The following is a 22395-nucleotide window of genomic DNA, read 5'->3' on the forward strand; positions in this document are numbered from 1 at the left end:
TCCATACACCCCTTTTAAACCAAACAACAAAAAAGACATGTCTTATTAATTATAGTGCTAAATGAGATCACCCCACACACAAGAGAATCTTCTGGCACCTTTAACTGAAGAGGAAATATTGACAGTTTCTTTTTTCTAGCCCCTTTCTTCTTTCTGCTGCTTCCCGCACCCACATACACAGAGCAGTTTTACAAAAATAGTCAGAAAGGGATGGCTTTTTTCTATATTCTCTTTTCCTCCTTGTGCAGGCATATATGGATGTGTAGACATGCACATGCACACAGCAGATTCAACTTAGACCATGCAGTAGAGGAAGGGTAAAGGGAATGAAAAGAAGACTTTCATAGGAAACAAAAGGGCTTAAAAATTCAGGGAGAAGAAGCCTGAAATGTGCTTCTCCTCCCTCAATGCTTTGTCTGGATCCTGGAAACAAAAGTGGCAACTGCGGGAATAAAAATCCTTTTTTCCTAATATATTTGGTCAGACTGGATAATCTCTTAGGTGAAATCCCCCAGCTAATCTGTTTTGATTCCTGCTGAATAGATCCATAAACTGAACTATCTCTAGTTCTCTTTTCCTATGTCCTCTTCTCCTTCAAATGTCAGCACTACAAACATCAGTGTTACTTTTATTTCCTATCTAGCTTTGTAGCAACTGTGTAGGTAAATTATTTTTGCAGATACTATACTTGTCTCTGTTCTGCTATCTTCAGGACTCAAGGTAGCACATAAAATTGGTTGCTGTAATTTAGAATCCTTATATTAGTACCAGATGGGGTAAGGTCTGTGTAGTGTGTGAATTTAATCAGATCTCACAGCCATCCTTGTATCTTGATATTAACATCTAAAGCAGTGACTTGCATGCTATGAAAAACCACTAATCTTTGTTTTTATCTTCTGCATGCATTTGCACACAGAACAGGAGGTATGAGTCTGAGAACAAAAAGTTAACTACGAATAGTGCTTCATTTGGTATAAGATATTCATGGCACTATGAAATAAGGGAGATATAAACCAGAAATTCTGCCTTCTATATCTGGGTGGAACACAATATGTTACAGTGTATTTTCTTTAGTCATTGATAGAAATGAGTGTGTCCTGTTTCAATAATCATGTATGTATGTATGTATGTATGTATGTGTTATATCAATATATAACGTGGTTTAAAATGTTTTAGAATAAAATTGTAGGAGTGTGATATTAAGAGATGAAGCATTAAATCTGATGTCTCGAACACTTTAATTACAAGTCATTCATTGTCCAGTAATTACCAGTTACACATGAAAAAACATGGCATTCACTATGTACTTTTATTGATGCAGTTATGGAAAACAGAAATGTTCTTGGCCTCCAGTTCCTAGTATCCCTCACTACTAATGGTTTTAGCTGGGGCTGAAAGGTGTTTGCTATAGTCGAGTAGCATTTTGGAATTATAGTTGCCTTCTATCACCCCTAAAAAAATTATGAGAAAAGAGAGCAGGAAAGGTAGTGGTAAGTCTACAAAAGGGTTTCTATATTCTGATTATAACAAGTGCAAAACATTTTGGGAGGCATGTCAAAGATGACCAAAGACCCTGATGTGAAATGTACACCCCTAAGCAAAATATGCTTTGGACTAAAAAAAAAGTTGGTTGAAGCTCAGTTGTTCTAACTAGTAATCTGATTTGTTGTTGAGGCTGGGAAAGCGAATTCAAGGAACAGGCTGTTTTTGTTGATTCCTGTGTTTCAGCCAAAGGGTGATCATACATTCTGTTTTAGGCACTCATATTATATCATATTATTAGAGTGATGTTTGATATTATTTATCAACAGCTTCCTTTGATGGAGAAAAGCATGCCATCAGTCTTCCTTCTGTAAACAGTGCATCATTTGTCCTCCGCTTTTTGGAGAAACTCTGCCACAGCCTACAATGTGATAATCTTTTTAGTAGCCAGCCCTTTAGTCCTTACATGGGAAGTGCACATAGTCCCACCGAATATGATAGAAACAAGCCAGGTAATATACTATTATTATATCCTTTTCTTATTTCAACTTGTACTCACTTGAACAACATTTCTCTGGAGTATTATATATTAAATCCTAAATAGATTAAACAACAAATAATAAATTGTATCACCTTAAAAATATTAAGTTTTATTTTACATAAGCTTTTGTGGACAGCAGTCTGTTTTAACAGATGCATGATAATGTGTCTAATGAAGAGGGCTGCTGTCCATGAAAGCTTGCACCAAATAAAATGTTACACATGTGTATGTGATACCACAAACCATAGTTGTTTTTGTTGCAACTTGCCCATTTCCTGCCATTTTGCACAATTTTTGCCATTTTGAATGTTCAAGAGAGATGCCTTTTCCTGTATTTCAAGGGTGCTCCCTACTACCCCGTATCACAGCACTCCCAACTCAAAATGTTTCCTCGGTATTCTGTATAAGAGTTTTAGGAGTGGTTGTCATGGGAAGTAGGGAAGTTTGTTTCCACCACTCCAATTGCATTTACCTAAATATGCATTTTGCTCATTTGGGCCAACACCTTATTAGTAATGTACACATGTGTTAAGTGCAGCTTATACATACATAAATCCCTTTTGGGAAGTGGTACAAAGTTCTGTTCTCTTTGGAATCTGTCTCCTGCTGTCTGGTAGCTGTTAAGGCCCATGAGTCCACTTCTGTTGTTGTTAACTAATGCGAACGGGTGTCATAACTGAAGATTCAGAAAAAGGAGAGATTTCCAGGAAGCTATAACTCCTGATGACAGCAGTCTGAGGAGGAGGGATGCCATACTTCCTAGCAGGAAGTTGCAGATGCTGAAGACGTGTTCACATCATTTGTAGAGTGTCAAAGGGACAAGGAGAAATTATATGACAGCAACTGTCATATAGGAGATGCTAAGTCAACAAGCACCTGGCATCTTGAGAGGGCTGCCTATAAATATCCCTAGATACCAAAATAATTGAGCCTGTTGAACTTCGGGAATAATGTGAGTGGATTGTTTGATGAGAGAAGATAATGACTGACAACATTTAGAAGACAGTAAGAAATGAGAAAGACCACCTTGTAGGCAGACTGACTCAATCAAGGAAGCCACAGCCCTCAGTTGGCAAGATCCTAAAAGCTGTTAAATAACAGGGTGTCCTTTAGATCTCTCATTCATAGGATCACCACATGTCATAGCCAACTTGATGGCAGTTAACAACAATTAGTAAATATTACTTCTTCTAGAATACTTTGATAAAATACTGTTAATATGAACTTTGAAACTTACCAGTTTTACAGTTCTACTATGTATCCGTTATCATTGTAATTCATTTTGTGAAACAATATACTTTCAGAAATAGAATTTTCTCCACTCAGTTCTGTCCCATACCAAGCTCAAAAAAGCAATGTTATTTTTTCAAAAATAACTTAGCATTTGTATACTGCATCCTGGTACTTAGAACCCTGTTTATGTATCACTCATTATTACTGCATTTGCATTCCATTGTTTCAGTATTGTGGTGTGACATCTGAAAGGTCACAAAAATGATACATAGATGTTGCAATTAAGTATGGACATTGTAATTTTTATGCCTTTTATGTCAGTTGCTGCTGGTAAAATAGGCAAATTATCTGAAACCCCACCTACAATTCATTTCTGATTCACCATATACTGCGAAAAAAATCCTGTACTTGAATTATGTTCCAGTATAACAATTTTCTTCAATAGAATCATAGGCTGGAACTCACTATTGCAGTTATGAATGCATATTCACAGTCCCTAAATATTCATAATTGTGACACTATTGTCATGATCATAAAAATCTTCCAACTTTGGTCTACTGGGCAGCAACTTCTGTGAGCAATGAAGATATGTTCTCCTTTCTATCAGGAACAGCATGGTGCCCCCCCCCCCCCCCAAAGCAGTCTCTGGTGAGAAAACATACTGTGAGAGGGATGCCGCTTTTGGTTGTCACACCTCAGATCCTGGAGGGAGGGAGTCATGACAGATCTAGTATCTTTGCCAGAGAATTGGAAGTAACTGCAAGAATCATTTAGTATAACCCCCAATATGCAGAAATGCACAGCTAAATTCATCAATTCTATTTAAAGAACTCTCAAGAAGGAGAGTTTATTCCCCCTCAAAGTGGTTTATTGCAGTGTCTGCTCATAAAGTTCTTACCAATGTTGAAGAGGAATCTATTTTCTTGAAATTTTAATCCAGTAGGAGAAATTTTGTAAAGAGTTCTATGAAGGGAATACCTGTGAGAACAAAACGTTATACCAGAATGATAAGCCCTCATGGATTTTTCATGGAAAGCTCTACTTAGAAGATGGCACTAGTTGGTCAATACAGAATATCGCTCACTTTTTTTTGGTAGATTCCATTGGTGGAATATATTACTAAACAATTCCCTGGAGGGAAATATTTGCACAAAAACATGGAGAGATCCCATAACATTCAAAATTTAGTTGTTCAGATGTTGGTTGTTTATGCATGTGAAATGCAGCAACTATATATGTTGGTTTTACAGTACTTGAATTTCTCTTTTACTTTTTGGCAGCAAAAGAAGAAATGTCAGACAATAGAAATTCAAAACGGTATCCTCAGGATTCACCACCCTACACTGCCCCATTATCTCCTAAACTCCCAAGAACTGAAGCCCAACCATCAGAAGGTAAAGTATACTATAATTACAGACAGTCCCTGAGTTAACGAACATACAACCTACGTATGACTCCTAGGTATGAACAGGCCTCTTCCTTCCCTCCTTGCCATGAAATCTTAGTACTCAGCCAAAATATGTCTGTATTGATATCTCTTCAACCTACTTTACTTTGTCTTCCTATGCATATCTCTCAAACCTGTTTCTTTCTATTAATATATCTCCACCCCCTTTCCCTTCCCCCCTCCTATTGATATCTCCTTCCTTCATGTCTGACACCACTTTAATTGCTATCGCTCAATGCTATGCAATCCTAGATTTGGCAGAAACAGCTCAAGACCTTGTAAAACTACAGCCCTCAGGATTCCATAGCATTGAGCCAATGCATTTAAAGTGGTGTTAAGCTGCATTCATTCTACAGCATAGATGCACCCTGAGGAAGCTGAGGCAGGATAAACTGGAGGGGCTACTTGAGGGAAGGCTTTCCTATTTCTCTGGTTTTCTTTTCCATTGCTGAAGCTTTGGTGTTCTAACACTTTTATTTTTAAAGAAGGGATTCTAAGCATGCAGCAACTGTGATGTGCGCCTTTTTGGCCAAATTACAAAAAGTACACTTTTTGCTGCTGCAGTGTTCCCCTTGTTCACCAGCTAGCAGTATGTGCTGGGCCTGTTCTGACTAACACAAAAATTCAACTTAAGAACAAACCTACAGAACCTGTCTTGTATGGAACCCAAGGACTGCCTGTAATTCACTAACAAAAATAACAAAATAATGTATGTCGTGTTCACAACAATTCTAGGCACTGCAAACAGCAGCTCAATGCCTTTATTTTCTGATATTTGGGGCTGCGGTAGATGGATCCAAGCTGACCCACATACAGCTTCCTTTCCTAATGGTCATGATCAGATCAGTAGGCTAAACCTCAGCTGCAGTCTTCAACAAGTTTTCTGACTCTCCCCACAGCCATTTGACCATTGCCATTAAACACTGATCTTGCCTATAGGTAAAAGTGTTCAGTTTGAGGGCAGGGGTGGGAGTGGGGTTATGCTACCCTAAGTTCAGTGAACATGATTAAGTTTCCTGTATCTCTGCTGTATATAGTGACATTGGAACATGAATCTGGTTCCACTGTCTGCTGATGGCTGATCAGTGGGGGAAATGAGTGGGACTTTACAGACTCCACAGAGGACAGTTGTGGCTTTTATGTTTAATACTTTAGCACCTCTTATAGCACATGGAATGTTCATTTGTTTTCTGTAACAACCCTTTTTAGGTAAGAGATGATTATTTACAGAATGGGAAATGAAGCTAAGAAAACCGTATTTTCAGCAAAGACTTTGCAGACCTAGCTTTAAATCTCATCTCAAGTTCTATAAGAATGCCCCCCCTGGGTTACTAATATTAATGAACTGTTTGCGTTCTATCCAATTTTTTACAGCTGAAACTCTGCCGAGTGAAGAAAATGGCACCCCTAAAGAACACAGGTTTTCTGAGGACTCAATGGATTCTGCACTTAATTCAGTCAATTCCTCTAAACCAAACTGTCGGAATTCCATTGAATATCGTACCTCAGGGAATGCAGCCTGTTACAGGAATTCTCTCCCACCGGCCACCGCTACCTCAAAAGCAGCACCAATCCTGCGGAGACTATCATCGGGTTCTGCTGGGAACACCAGCTATTATGAAGTCAGTAGGAATAGACTCCAGAGGAGGATTGAAGGTATTCCTTGTATCTTTTAAAAGTGCATGTTTGGCTCATCTGTTGCCTAATGAAGTGAAAATTAATTAACTAGACTATAGAAGTTCTATACAAAATGCTTGGGACCAGAAGTGTTTTAGATTTCAGATTTATCCACCTAGATATATGTACATAATGATGTATCTCAGAAATTCATTTATGTTTCCTAAACACCTTATACACATAAATGCGATTTTATACAAATTTAATGAATAAAGTTTGTGCACATTGAACCATCAGAAGGCAAAGTTGTCATGACCCTTGTAGACCATTTCACATTTTAGAATTTTGGATAAGGGATGGTCAACCAGTATTTAGATACTTAAGCTTTTGGAAAGGAAAAAAAAAACAATCCACTGCTAAAGTGATCAAATAAATACGAGGAATCTAATTAATAATAATATCTGTTTTTAAAAGAGCCAGTGTTCTTGATATCTCAGGTATTCGTGTTCTGTTGTTTCTGTTATGCTCTGTGTTTTAAAAAATGCTCTGCATCTTGTTTTGTCAGTCTCAGTTGTTGTATTCAAACTTCGTCAGTCCATAAGTTTGTGCTAAAACTGCTGCATTTCATAAATGCCAGTCTATATGTATGTATTTTTCATCACTGAAGACAGAACATCAGGTGTAAAGAAGACTCACTGAATGAATAGAAACTTGGTAAATCAACACTTTTAAATTCATTTCATTCAGTGAGCCTACTTTAGTTGGGACTAACAGTTAGACTTAGACCTTTAGATGCATCTAATCTGGTTGTAATTATATTTAATCTGAAATGAAAACAACTGTAGAAAGCCCTTAACATTTACAGATGGTGAATAATTATAACTAAGATTTCTGCAGAAAGGCATTGTATGGGAAAAGATAGGGAAAAGCCATATTTTTTTCCTATTACATGTAGTCTCTGGGTTTGTAACTCAGCGACTATCTGTATTTCATTCAGTATAGATGCTATGTGATCTTTCTGTCTTGGTGATAAAGCTTCAGTGGAGAGGCCTTTTTTTCTAGGATAAGCAGGAGTGCATTTCCCTTCCAAGGGTAGATTTCCTCTCACATCCTATTGTCTCACCCCCGTTTGTAACTAGGAGTCAGATATAAGTCAGCTGTTTGTAACTCAGGGACTGCCAATATCCATAAGTGGACAAAAAAGCCTAAGAGCTGTGTGTGTCCATCCCCAAATGTACTGCTGCTATCAGAGGTATCTTAATTTTCATTATTTTGTATATTTAAGCTGCTAGCTCTACAACAGGACCAGACCTCAGTGCACTGAAACGGGAGCCTTCCCGCCCGCTCAACAAGGATCCTTCTGTGTGGTCAATAGAAGAAGTAATGCGATTTGTGAAAGAAGCCGATCCTCAGGCATTAGCACCCCATGCAGAACTCTTCAGAAGACATGTAAGAAGTCTTGCATACACATATGTTTTGTTTTTATGTTTGCTTGTGTTCAAGCATTTAGGGTCTCTTTCAGATTTCACTGTTTGGATCACTTTTACTAGTATGGTTATATCCTGCAAAACCTTGGAATTTTGGGTCGGAGGGAGGATAGGACATACAGAAAGATCTCTATAAACAAGAAGTTGCACAGTTTGTCCTTTGTCTATGTGGCCTTGGGATTTGCTGATTCAACAAACTGAAGATTCAAAATAATTTAAGAATACAGTACTCAAATATTTTTTTAAATTAAGAACAATTAAAAAGCCCAAGATCTTTTCCTTTCGCTTTATATAAGGTACTTGACCATCCAAGGTTTTTTGGTATCTACACCTGCAGAGGACCCACAATGTAAGAATTTGAGACTCATCGCATTCACTTTTAATGGACAAAAAATTTAAAAAATATTCCATGATAGCCAGAGTGCTTTCAAATAATTTGTGAGTGTATAATGGAAAAGATACAAAATAGACCGTGAAAATGCACAGAATAAATGTTGGCGATTTCTTCATATTTAATACTAGCAACAACTTTCACTGTATGTTACTTTTATGCACACATATGTAAAAGCAGTAGGAGTTAGTTAACTACTTTTCAGAATAATATATTATTCAAAGTCAGTACCAGTTATTTTACATTTGCTGACAAATGTTTGATTGTAAATATGACTTTTTTGTTGCAAGATATCTTGATCCTTAGTAAAAAAAAAATGATGAAACGAGGAATAGCATCTGATCATTTACATCCTACCTGTTGTGGATTTAATAAAAGCTGTAAAAAATTCAAACATATGCTAAGGTTTATTTGCGAGTGATTGTTCAGTCAAAGTACAAATAGTTGGGATCATTTACCCCACTTAATGTATAATAAAGGTCTATTTTAACAATTTGCATTCTTTCCCAACTCTGTAATGTGTGCAACGTGCTTTTGAAACAGTCCTGTCTCTTTCTGTGTAAGAAAATATTTAAAGAGGAGTATAATTTTACACCATACAGGTCACTGCCAATTAGTTGGTTAACCCAATAACATAAATTTCAGCTTCAAAAAATTAGATGGTTGCAGATATCATGCTAGACATGGGCACTTTGCAGTACAGGTTCTATTGTTTGGATAAAAGTTGGAATGCTGACTTGGGTGCATAATGCGATACAACGATGTCCTTATCACTGAGATGCAAGATACTGCTTGGAGCGGGAGAGGAAAGTGTATCCTTAACTTTGTCAAAGGAAAAATGCCTCTGAGGCCCCTTTTCAATTTTACTTAATTGGAAGTACATTTCTGTGTGGCACACATCTTCATGTGTATTTATTATCAGACTATGAGACAAGGAAAAGATGTAAATGCGACAATTTAGATTTGAAGTTCTAAGTCTATGACAGTGGTTCTCAACCTTTGGGTCTCCAGATGTTTTGGCTTTCAACACCCAGTTTACCTAACAGCTGGTAAACTAGCTGGGATTTCTGAGAGTTGTAGGCCAAAACACCTGTAGACGCACAGGTTGAGAACCACTGCTTTATGATCATTTCAAATCAGACCTATCGCTTCACTGTGACTCGCTGTCCCGCGTTTGTCCTTTTGTATGGAGATGTACATTTTTTTCTGCCTGTTCTAACATTGAGGTTTTGTTCCAGGCTGATTAAATAAGTTCTTACGAATTTCTTATTGATTATCTTTTCTTCCCGGCCACAGGAAATTGATGGGAGAGCGCTCTTGCTATTGAGAAGTGATATGATAATGAAATATATGGGGCTCAAATTGGGGCCAGCATTAAAGCTGTGCTACCACATCGAGAGACTTAAGCAAGGGAAGTACTAGGCAGTGGACCAGAGCCAGCGATGGCGCTCTGAGTGTGATGGTGGCAAAACCTCTCAGGTTCATGAAGATGCAGGAAGCACAATAAAGCAGGAACTTCACCTGATCTAGGAATGGAGGAATGGAAGAGGACCCCGTTCACTTCAGAAAAACAAGTTTCTATCAGATTGTGTCCAGTGTTCGGTTTTAAAACCATTGTCCAAAACCGTAATTGGTTTGTAGACATTTCTCAAAATATGAAATCTCTTTGTCAAGGAGAAAGTTTTACATCTTTGTATTTAAATGATTTAGAAGGTACAGGGGAAAAAGATAATGTCCAAATTATTTATATGGGAAGCACTAAAATATATTTCTTGGCTATTCAACTTCAGCTGGTGCATTTTCATTTGAAACCAAAACAGCTGAATTCCAAAGGAGTCTTTAAAAAAAATTCAGGATGTGAAAGTTTTTGAAATAGTGACTGAATTCATTTGTAAAGCAAAAGGAACATCAATGTTGGCAATTATTTCATTACTCAGTTAAGATTTTATATCTGGTATTCCAAGAGATAAATATCAGATATTATTATATAGATCTCCATAAAGGGAATAGCCATTTGAATAGTTCTATATGTTTAAAGACAAAGGTTTTTATACTGGTGTAGTTTTAAATTATGAGAAGAAACTTTACAATATATTAACTGTGTAAGTTGGCAATAGTTTTTCTTGAGATGTTTTCACAGCTGATTTGAGCAGCTTCCAGAATCACGAACAAATCCCAGTTTGCTTTACTGGAATACACTACCCATTGTTTTTAAGCATTCCATCTCTTTGGAGCTCAGCATGAGTATGTTCATGCACTTGTATATTTATGTGTGGGGGTACATGCATATACATATATAGATATATAAATATAAATATATTGTATATAGTGTTCATTTTTTAAAAGTCTTTTTAAAGGTACTTTTGCACTGTGACAGATGATAAACTGTAGATCCATTTTTAAACATTGGGAAAATCAAAAATGTGCACAGCACATTTTGACCCAGTTTACATGTTGTTATGTGTAGTTTTTCAAGCTGTGGAGCATGTTGTGTACAACAACCTTCACATTTTTTAAATAAAAGCTTAGCACACGGTCAGATAGAAGCTCTAACTGCAGTGGCGAATGGATTGGTTCTTTTTTTTCCACTCCAAAACAGACTATTTCCAGCTGCCAGGACAGACTATGAGGAAGTGTGATAGGTCATGGATAATCCAGCAAAGATTTCTGCATATGCAACTCTAAAAACTAGGTGCAAGGGTTTATTACCCCAAAGCACCTTTTTTTTCTGCATGTAGTTGGTCTATCCTACATTAAAGCAAAATGTGTCATCCTCATGATTCACTAAATGCCTGTCTACTTTGCTTTCCTTTATTGGAGAAAAAATGAAACAATCAGTCAGTGGACAGGTGGATTTACACAGGGGAACTCCCTGGACTATGCAATATTCCTGAATTTTCATAATGTACTGAGCCATTTAGTTTTGGGAAGGTTTCTGGAAAAGTGTGAGGGATGATGACTTTCATCATTTCAATCTTCTTCCCCCACCTTCTTTGAAATGATAATTTTATCAAAGGGTTGAACTGCACATGGATGTGTGTTTTACCTAAACCTTTATGCTCTTTCTATAAGCTACAATAAGTGCTGATGGTAAAAGATTTTACTGTCACTGCCAACATAATATCAGGGACAATTATGTACATTTGCTATTTAGAGAATTGAATGTATTGTATGTAATAGTATAAATCAAGATAGAGATAATGTAGTCCTAAAGGGAAAGTAGATTTTATATTTCTTCCTGCCTTTTTGTATCAGAAGCTTCTAGTTAATGAAGAAAAAGTATTTTTGACACATTATTCATTTGAAAATGCCTTGCTTACTGGTATTTAAATACTCAGGTTTAGCAAAAATACAGCAAACTCACCAGACATCAGTATTTCATTATTGTGACTGCAATATGATTTAAATGAGTATTAATATTCATTAGACAGAACAACAACTAAGCACAGGTGCTCTGCATTTTGAGACCCTCTGGTAGTTTTGTAGTATTAACATACATTACACCAGCTAAGTTATGGCTTCTCATAACAACATACAAACTATTTCACCAGCTGAGATGTAGCTAAAGAAAGAAAGAGTGAAACCCTATTCAAGACCATGAGGGATCAGAACTCATATGGCATACTTGCATAGTAGCAACGTCCCAAGTGGCATGAAGTTGTGCCCATGTGCTTACGGCAGTCAAGTGGGGAATTGCTATTTCTGGAAATCTCCTTATGCAGGCATGTTACTGTAATAAGGACAGCCACCAGCACAAGCCAAAACTATGCCACCATAATACTATAACATGGCAAAAAAAAAATCCCTTGCATTTTTAGATTAACCAGCCTTAGATAGTTAAAGACATTCAAGGACTTGCCCAATTGTTAAACTTGAGAAAAATATCAAGCATGAATAACAAAACTTAGTCCATTAATAACATTTACAAGCTAGAAAGTGGAAGAAAGACCCTGTGTGTCCCCAGATATTTTGGCCTTCAACTCCCAGAAATCCTAACAGCTGGTAAACTTGCTGGGATTTCTGGGAGTTGCAAGTCAAAAGAACTGGGGACCCACAGATTGAGAACCACTGCTGTAAAACCTAATGTATAGCTAATGTAAACCTATGATCGGTGGATGAATTTGGGCAAGTCACACTCTCTCAGCCTCAGAGGAAGGCTTCTGAACACATCTTGCCAATAAAGTTATATAAGTTCACCTTAGGGTCAGAAATGAAATGAAGACACACATCATCAAATATTTTGTGGTTTAGAAGCAGGAGGATAATTTCTGTGCCAGTTCGCAGACAAGAGATATCACTGACATAGTTCCCTTAATTTTATATAAGCTATAAATGTTTGGAAACTGTTTCATACAAAACCTTTATAAAATAAGAATTTAGCCCTTGATGCATTTTGCCAGTGTGGTTTATTTGTTAGTACTGAAAGAATATGTATTGCTTCATATACATCCAACAACACAAGAACCAAGAATGTCATACAGAAACACAACCCTTGTATTATAGCATGATAGCAAATTATTTCAGTGTTTGTAACAGAATATATTTTTAATTCATTTTCAACTTATGTTCTCTTCTAAGCTGCAAATAAAACTTATTCAGTGTTAGACATTTGTATACCTGTTTTGTATAAAATTGTAATTTGTGATGGGCAGAATTCAAGAAAGAGAGCACCAGTTTTCACAGACCCCACTGTTGGCTACAGAAATCCCAAAGTCTATTTCCAATTTCAGCAATCCTCTCATTATTTGCTGCTGTTTTTCCAAGGCCAGGGGTGGGGGGAAGAGAGAAAGTGTTGAGATCATAGACAACTTGCATGATTCTCACACTTGCAATATTTACACATACCCAGTCATTCTTCCCCCCTCCCACATTTGCTATTAATGCTTCATTTAGATCAGGGTAGATAAAATGTAGCATTTCAAAGGCTGAACTGAAATTCCCTGCATTCTTAACAAACTGGATAAATACCCATGGCAATTGCAGTCTGACAACCTTTGAGAGCTTCATTTTGCCTATCTAAATTAAATGAACACATATTTATATTATTGAACTATTATTTTACCAAACTAGCTTTGACACTTCAAACTATATATATCTGTGGCCAAATCCATCACCAAGTATTATCCACAGAAGAAATCCACCCTCTAACATATTTTCAATTTTCTAGAAAGGAAGAGGAAAATCTTAATGGTGTTAATGGACAATTGCTGAATACTGCACAAGAACTGAAAGCTGAATCACTGAAAGTCTAAATATTGCTTTATCTCATTACGATAATGGACTCTGATTTTCTAGATGATACTGCTGAGGAGTTTAGTCACTCTTCCAAGTTTAAAAAAAGGTAGATGTGATGGTTTTAAGTTATTTATTGGGGGTGGTCAACATTATGGAAATTATGAAAAAAAACTGCCCAGAGAGGATAACCATCTTGGGGGAAAGTGTGAAAATGTTTCCAAGTGAAGTTATTAAAACCTGGGGTGCCAAAATGTATGGAAATAGAAAAGGAGACTCGCCCACAGAACCTTTGGGATTATTGGAGAAAGTGGTGGGGTGCAGCCTGCCTCACTTTCCTTAGAGAGGTCTGGTCAGTCATAGGCTGGAGAAAAGGGTCCTGACCCCCAACTTCCCATGAACCTCCAAGACCCAGATCACCCTCTGTCTCATGAGTAGAATGGGAATGTCCAGCTAGTCACATTAGGGCTGACATTTCTTTTTACCTAGGGTGAATGTCACTTAAATTGTTTTTGTAACTCTTAAGTAACACCTGAAGGAAGATGTACAAGGTATCTTTTCCTAATACAATTTTGCTTGCTTAGAACAAAAGCTTTCCTTTAAAGATTTCGTTTACACACTCTTCATTTTCCTTTGCTCAGTGTTTATACACATATGTATACATAATCCATATGAGCTAACGACACACATATGTATACAGGATTCTCCTCTCCTAGAGGAGAGGGAGGGAAAGTCTCCAGAGTCAGAAATGGAAGAAGTACAAGTTAAACCTCTCAGTAACTCCCACTAGGTTGTTCAGTCATGTAGGGCAAAACTGGCAGTGGCAGTTAGACCATCTGCAGAGGTGTTCTCTTCTACTCAAAGACAGGAGACTGCAAGCAACAAGGGTCTGCTCTTCTGATGATTTGGATGCCACAGGCTGACATTTGCTCTAGTTCAAGGAATTATGACTGGATTCTCTTCTTTCTGTCACACTGGTGATGATCACTCAAAGGAGACAGATGGAAATATCAGTCTTCTGAATCCCTACTGACAGGAAAGCAGGCTCCTGTTGCTTGCAGACAGAAAAGCAAAGTCTTGCTGCCTAGTAAATCAGGATTAGGGGGGCTGGGCAACTACTTGGAGAGTAAGAGGGTGAAAAGCATCTACACCATCATATCCAGTTCAATGCAGTTAATCCAGTTAATCTGCATTCTGAAACTCGATGATATGGCAGTGTAGATCCAGCCATAAGCATCAACTTCCAAAAACCCATAGAACAGTACTTCCAATCCATCATCCCAGCATGAAAACCCAGATAGTATGATTGGTAGGTTAGTACAGGAATCCCCCCCCCCCCAAAAAAAAAAACATGATGAAACTGTCCCCTAAAGGACATTTGGTGGGAAAACATTTGATTATTATTTTTTGCAGAGTTGAGTGTGGGGTGGGTGTGCCACCTGTAGGAACAATGTGGCCCTTTAGCTTTTCATAGCTGCTCACTCTTGCTATAATGAAATACATAGCTGGTGTCCTGTTAGTGAATTAGGATGGCGTAGGTCAGACTTAAGGCATACAATTCCCTTTTATGGATATTGTGTAGCTCAGAGATCAGACGTTCATCACAACTATGGAACTATCTCCCTAGCACAGCATCCCATTTTCAAAGAATGGGGAGACTGGCAAGGGACACATCCTATTGCTGGATATGCTATGAGGTCCTTGTGAGTTCTTGGTTCTCTTTCCCATGTGTCCATATATCTTTGATTTTAATACACCATTGATATATATAAGCACCTGTGATCCTAAGACACATTCTATTTTTAGAGTAATTTATATGGGGTGAAAAAGCTCATCAAAGAAATACAGTAGATGGATGCATCCACAATCATTCTCTCACTCTCTAAAAACGGGTAAATGGCTGTGTTGGAGGCTGTTCTGCTTACAAGGTGAGTTTATTGGGGTAACATTCTGAGACAGCTATAGTAATGCAACTACAATGTATACCTACTAATGCAATATCTTGGCCATAAATCTTACTATTTAATGGACATAAGAAATGTAAGAAACATCAAAATGAATATTTTTATGACATATTTAGCAGTGGGGACATTATGTGCCATATTCTCTAGGAAATGAAATTCTAGTTTATTATTTAATTGATAATTATGATTTTATTAATCTTTTGAAAATGATCTTAGTTTCCTTTTTGAGAGCTTATCAAAACAAGGCCCATGGCTTGATGGACTGAATGAAGGAGATTGGCATTACAATACAGTGTTCCCTCACTTATGGTGGGGGTTACGTTCCAGGACCACCCGCAATAAGTGAAAATCCGCAAAGTAGGGACACTATGTGTTGTTTTCAAGTAGCGTCTCTGTCCCCTCCTCGTCTCTCAAGCACGCATATGTGCGCTCCTGCTGCTGCCGCTGCCTTGTGAGGCGAAAACAAAGCTGCTTCAGCCCCCTTTTCTCTCCCTTCCTTAGGCTTCTCCTTAGGAAGGAAAAAGAGATATTTATAAGGGATTTATAATATTATTATTTTCGTGTTTATTAAAAACCAGCGAAACAGCGAGGGTGCGAAAAGTAAACCTCGAAGTAGTGAGGCAACACTGTATTATAGAATTCTTTTTACTTCAAGTGCATTGTGAGGAATTCTAAAAATGAAAATTTGAAAAAAAAAAAATCAAAAGTGAAAATATTCTGAAAATTAGAAAACAACCAAATAATCCAAATTATTTTGGATTATTTTAAAACCTAACAGACCTAATATAAATAAGGTAAAAGTAAAGGTTTCCCCTGATGTTAAGTCCAGTCGTGTCTGACTCTGGGGGTTGGTGCTCATCTCCATTTTTAAGCCGAAGAGCTGGCGTTGCCCGTAGACACCTCCAAGGTCATGTGGCCGGCATGACTGCATGGAGCGCCGTTACCTTCCCGCCGGAGCGCTACCTATTGATCTACTCACATTTGCATGTTTTCGAATTGCTAGGTTGGCAGAAGCTGGAGCTAACAGCAGGTGCTCATTCCACTCCCCGGATTCGAACCTGCGACCTTTCAGTCTGCAAGTTCAGTAGCTCAGCGCTTTAACACACTGCGCCACCGGGGGCTCCCTAATATAAATACCAGCATAAATAGAGTTTTCAGACAGGTATCAAACCTTTCCAGACAAAAAGTGCAAATTAAAAGGGTACAAAATACTGAAACCAAATTAGCACATAACAAACATTTATTCTGAAAAGTCCATTCTACTCACCATTTCTCAGCATTACATAATCAAAGCACTTTATGGCAGTGAAAATAGCTCTTATCCCTCTGAATCACTCATCCATTATATCCCATTAAAGCTGCAAAACGTGCTACCACTTGAAAAATATGTTGCCTTTCATTTACTTGTAATGAAAATTTGAACGAAATATAGGGAGAGTCATTGCAATGAGAAGATATATCCTGGTCTCCCCTGTTGTCTTCTTCTCTTTAGCCCAGCCCACCCCAGAGTCTCCCACCACCAAATAACTTAGAAGAGATAGCTTAAAGATTTAAATGTAATTTAAAATGAAGTACATCTCTTTATTCATAATAATTATACTGCAAAATGTTCTAAAACTTAATAAATTATTTTCTTGGAAAAAAGGCTGCCAGTCGCTGCTTTTTGATTGGAAGAATGTGTATTTCCTGGGAGTTCATTTTCTTTAACTTGACGTTTCTGTTTTTTATAGGTTTCCGAAGAGCTTCTGCAGTATCCCGGGCTTCTGGCTGGTTCTTCACATCATAACACTGAAGAACTGAGTCCTGAGGCATGTCCCTTTTGAAGGAGAAGTTTTTTGTTGAGACCCCCGAGAGGCCTTTAATCTTGCCACAGAAAATAGTAGGCACTGCATCTTTGACAGAGACTATCACTTTGGCAGTCTGTGAGGTGCTTACGATTTCAATGTTATTGGCAGCAGAGGGCTCACATGTTGCAATATTAGTCTGATCCACCAGCCACTTTGGCGGCTGTCTCAGGTGTTCAGATGAACCGCTGCTGATCACTCTGTTCTCAGCAACCTTGGGTGGACCCTCATGAGGTTTTGAAGGAACGAAGGGAGAAACAGCAGTAGGAAGTTTGTTTGTTGTGGAATGAGCAGGACCCTCCAAGATAGGCCCAAAGTGACTGGTACTTGTTTCAGTGTTGCCCGTTTTCCGACATGAGGGAATGGATAAATCCAAAACACCTTCTTCAGGTGAAGGCTGGGAACTCTCCTCACTTTCCTTAACCAAAGGGGCTGGTTTCATGGACAAGTCAAGAACCTCGTTCTCATTACCCATCTTAATGACAGTGTGGCGACTCAGCTGGGAGAGCCCCCGATGGTGGATGAAGTCAAATGGCTTACTTTCTTCCTTCTCCAAGGGGGTTTGGGTGCCTTTACAGGAATGCAAAACAAAAGAACTTGCCAGTTTGGAGCAGTCCAGGTTGACTTTAGATTCAGCACTGTGGGGAACTGGGATGGGGATGGGGATGGGCACAGGGACTGGGACCGGCAGAGGAACAATCACAGGGTATGGTACCAAGAGCGTGGCTGGAGGAACCAGTGGAGACAAAGGGGAGCTGAAGGGTTGTGGTGGGACAGAAGAGCAGTCTGGGGATGGCTGATAGGGTGAAGCGCCCAAGACACCTTGTGAGGGAAAGAGATCCTGCAGAACGGCAGCAAACCCTGGTGTCTGAAACACAGGAGGCAAGACAGACTCCTGAGCTGGATTGGATGGTTTCTGATCCAAGAGTTGTGGCTGTCCCATTGGGGAAGAGGAGCCCTGGAAGATATTGTTGTGCATAGCATTGGTAGCACAGGGAGAGCTCTGAGATAAAACTAGGGGAGAATTTAAATGTTGAAAGACATGTTGCTCTAGGAGGAGAGGCAGTGGGACTGGGCCTTGAGTGGTCATGACATATGGAGTGTTACTGTTAGGAGCAATCTGAGGAGAAGTACTCCCAGCTACTTGCAGATGTATTGGCAGAACTACTGGACTGTCCCCTAAGCAAATGGGCTGGAGTACAGTGGCAGCTACTTTGAGAGCTACCCCACTTTGGGATTCAGCTGGCGGGGTTAATATTGATGGAGTAGGGACTGATACCAAAGGCGAAAGTGCTTTCTTCATCAAGTCAGACGAGTTTATATTCCATGCTTCTGCAGTTATCAGCTGGGCAACTCCATTTTCCAGCTTGTTGTTAGCCATAGTTGAAGGAGAGTTTGTAACATCCATGGGTAGGTTTTGTGTGTCCTTATACAGTTCCTCCATTTTAAGGGATTCAGAGGCTTTGCAGAGTTGTTGTTTACATAGCCATCACTGGCATCCACTTTGTCTCTAGGCTGCCCAAAGCATCCATATCAACACTATCTGACCTGCAAAACAGAGACATGTTTTAAACACTGCATAAATCTCCTTCTTAAAATAATATTTGCAACTGACTTTTTCAAAAACCTATCACCAAAACAGAGCCTTAAACGTTTGCACACTTTTTAGAAGAGAAGTACTATCATACTGTGAACTAGATATAGTATACATCCATATACAGAACATACATTTCTGGAGTGTTATAGGAAGAGACCAGGGGGATTTAAAAGTTAAGCATAAACAAAGATAAATTTAAAGACTGAAGCAGCTACAGACACAAGCAACCAGAATAAGAATCCAGGCTGTTCATTTGATATCTTTAAACAAAGCTTCATACAATGGTATTCTGTAATACTGGGAAGCAGCTGTACTGTTTACATTCAATATGAGTGCAAAAACTGAGAAGCACTAAAAATAACCCATGATAAAATGATGTATTCTGGGTTTGCAAAGCTTTTCTTAGCATTAGAAGAAACATATGCCTTCTGCTTTCCAAACTCCTAAGACATGCTAGAATTACAAGCATAGTGTTTTAGATATTATTTAAAATCTGCATTCATCAGAAAACTCAGAAAAGTAACTTTTTAATCTTTGTCTCTCACAACCTCCTTGCTGACATTATTAGGGTTTGTGCATGTTGTGGGAATTACAGTCCAAAAAAGTAATTTTCAAAATTCTGGGAGCATCACAGTAACCAAGTAATTAATCGACACACATGTTCATTTTCTATTTTTAAAGATTTTTCCCCATCCATATTGAAAAAGGAGCTTGCTTTTCAGGGCTAAATGCAATAGCAGAAATAGGAGCATAAAACTTTTATTATGAACATGTAAAGAATTAAAATCAGAGCTGCTTTCCCTTTTCCCTGACAGACTAATCTGCATTGTGCAGTTGTCAGGGGAAAATGTACTGTTCTGTTGTAAACCATGAGAGGGTTTTAGCCCAACACTGCAAGCATTTTGCCTGCTCCAAGGCAGTAAAGCACAAATCATTCCTGCCACGAAACCTCCCACATTCCCATAGCTCTTGATCTTTTTTAAAGGGATTTTTTTTTGAGATGCAGAACCTAGGAGACGATGTTATAATCCAGATGTTTACTTCCTACCAACATAGCATTTTTATTCTATCTCCACCTGCCCTTTAGATTTTAGGATCTTTGGGGTTGAAACATATGGCTACAGTTACGTTAAGACACTGTTAATCGACTCTAAACCCTCAGGGAACAACAAGGCAGAAACCTATGAAATAAAACACATTCTGGAGCACTACTCTTCAGAAGGAGAAGAGTACAAGGCCCAACATACAAGAAACTGTAGTAATATTCACAACATAAATACTTGTGAATAAAGCAAAATGGGTAAAACACAACAAATTAGTACCAGGATTAGAAGTAGTACATCCATGTTGATGTCATTGCTGCACAGGCAGAAGAAAACAATTTTTCTCCAGTTAATTAGTCTACAACAAATGGATTTCTATAATAAATAAGGTTTATGCATAACCATAGACAAATATACAAATCTTGGAAAAATTCAAAATAGGTTCACTTTATAAGTGGGAAATAACTTTGAAGGGAAAGTTAACAACACAACCAAGCCTGAAAAACTGTAAAAAAAATCCAAATGTTATCTGTTTAGGACACCGTGATAAATGTCCAACAAAGTAAGCAGTGCAAAGTTTATATTATGATTCATAATATTAATTAATGTAAATCATGACATATGAAAGTCTGTGTCAGTCTGTTCATTTCCAGTGTTTTGAATGGTAAGCGTTATGATTTCTTATACCTTATTCTTGACAATGGATTTTTAACTTCCCTTCATTTCTATTAAGAAGAGGCTTGTTTCGTACATTTTCATTTTTGTCTACAAATCTTCAACTCTACTGTGGAAGCAATATTACAGTTTTTAGTAGATGTATATATATACACACTGTGGGACATAAAGGTATTTTGAGGGGGCGCCATGTGGGCTGTTGTGGGGGGCATGTCCAATTTGGTAGATTAGACTCTGTCATTATCAGTACCCATCATGGGTTGGACCGGTGAACATTGGGGCTTTGTTGTTCAAGTGTATTATGAGAACAACTCTTCTTTAATAATGATGCAGAAAATGTTCTAACTAAGATGACCTGGAGAGTGATGGAGAAATTCTAGGAATGTCTTCACCAATGTATTGCCAACAATGGTCGCCATTTGGGTGATATGATTTTGAAAACCCATTAAAACAAAACTAGTTTTATCTACTTTTCAGAAATATATACTTTTTTTCTACATAACTTTGTTAATGTTTATACCCCTTCAAAGTGTGGGAGAGCTTTATGCCTTACCATGTATGTGTATGTATAAATGTATACAGGGTGTTTGAAAAAGAACTCCCTATTCACCATTTAATTTAAATGGTGAATAGGGAGTTCTTTTTCAAACACCCTGTATATTACATCAATCGCAATCATGGTCTAGTCTTCTCATAAGGAATTAATGGCAAAAGCAGCTCTAAATTTATTCTTATTCTATAAGCAGTGAGAAATGTTAAGGTCAAATACTAATAAATACACAACTTCCTAAACTGATGCACAGAATCCTATGGTGGAAATATACTGACTTGTTGACCATGTCATGAAATATGCACAGTTTCTTTGATTACATTAAAGCACTATTATGTGCAAGCTTTAGTAATTTTATATATTTCTGCTTAATTAATACAGTAGTTATCTTTGTTTGCACAAGAAACTAATGATCTTGTAAGGCCTTAAGAGAGCTTCCATTCCCCTGTCAAATCCATTTAACAATTTAAAATAGAGAAATTACAGAGAACTTGATACTACACAAGAGACTTGTAGGTAGGCTAAGGATATCAGTATGCTGGCCAGAAGAGGGAAGAAACAGATCACCAAGCAAGATCAAAGTATAAAATATAAAAAGGACACAACACCATGGTTCACTTAATGGTTGAGCATCCTAGAGACAGAAAACTAGATAGAGATAAGAAGTTGTATCATGAACAGACATCTTAATTCAGGACAGCTTCTGGATTATTTTCCACTTTGAAATCCATTCAATGAACATTGTTTTCCGTTATTATTCTTTCCCCATCTCTCTTTTGTAAAGAAATTCCAAAAGGACTTCTGGTACAGCTTACATTTTGGGCTATAAACAACAGAGGAAGATTTATAATAGTAACACTGGACAAAAGGTTTTTTTTTTTAAGAAAAAAAGAAAATGTTATGAACGGTTTGGTTTCCTCCACCTTGTTTCTACACTCTTGTTTGAATGCATCAAGAATGGTGTATTTGCAGGAGTAATCTCACCTTCTATTACCATGGAAAAAGGAAATGTCCAAGTCCATTGAGCTTGCAATTAAACATCTTTTGGCTATATCAAGCCAAACACCATCTGTATCTCAGTTCATAAGCACGATGCTTTACCAGTCATTAACAACCAAGGACCATCAGCTTCACGTACACATACCGACATATATACCTACATTGCATATTCTGTTACTAAGAGAAGTCCTCCTGGTGCTATGATGTCTGATCATGGTGGATTGCTTATGTTAAGTGGATATGTCCAAAAATTAATACAAGATAATAAGGTAATATCCAGAAGGCCAAACCTT

The 22395-nt window shown here is 37.9% G+C and overlaps 2 protein-coding genes across 4 annotated transcripts in view; one reads left to right on the plus strand and one right to left on the minus strand.

The window, feature by feature from the left end:
• The window catches only part of scml2 (Scm polycomb group protein like 2), a 60398-nt gene extending 47596 nt beyond the window's left edge, over positions 1-12802 (plus strand). For 2 of the 3 annotated variants that reach the window (XM_016992387.2, XM_016992388.2), the window contains 4 exons: positions 1812-1994; positions 4537-4650; positions 6078-6359; positions 7606-8691. In XM_016992387.2, coding sequence (XP_016847876.1) covers positions 1812-1994; positions 4537-4650; positions 6078-6359; positions 7606-7943 — 917 coding nt within the window. In that variant the 3' untranslated portion in view covers positions 7944-8691. Of the gene's footprint in view, positions 1-1811; positions 1995-4536; positions 4651-6077; positions 6360-7605; positions 8692-9494 lie in introns of those variants that run through there. The other variant, XM_008107285.3, reaches the window with a different exon arrangement.
• The window catches only part of rai2 (retinoic acid induced 2), a 46438-nt gene continuing 36628 nt past the window's right edge, over positions 12586-22395 (minus strand). Inside the window, exon 2 of the mRNA XM_003218900.3 lies at positions 12586-18786. Coding sequence (XP_003218948.2) covers positions 17021-18682 — 1662 coding nt within the window. The 5' untranslated portion in view covers positions 18683-18786 and the 3' untranslated portion in view covers positions 12586-17020. The remainder of the gene's footprint in view (positions 18787-22395) is intronic.

This window comes from Anolis carolinensis, chromosome 3 (assembly GCF_035594765.1).
Source record: "Anolis carolinensis isolate JA03-04 chromosome 3, rAnoCar3.1.pri, whole genome shotgun sequence".
NCBI classification, from domain to species: Eukaryota; Metazoa; Chordata; class Lepidosauria; order Squamata; family Dactyloidae; genus Anolis; species Anolis carolinensis.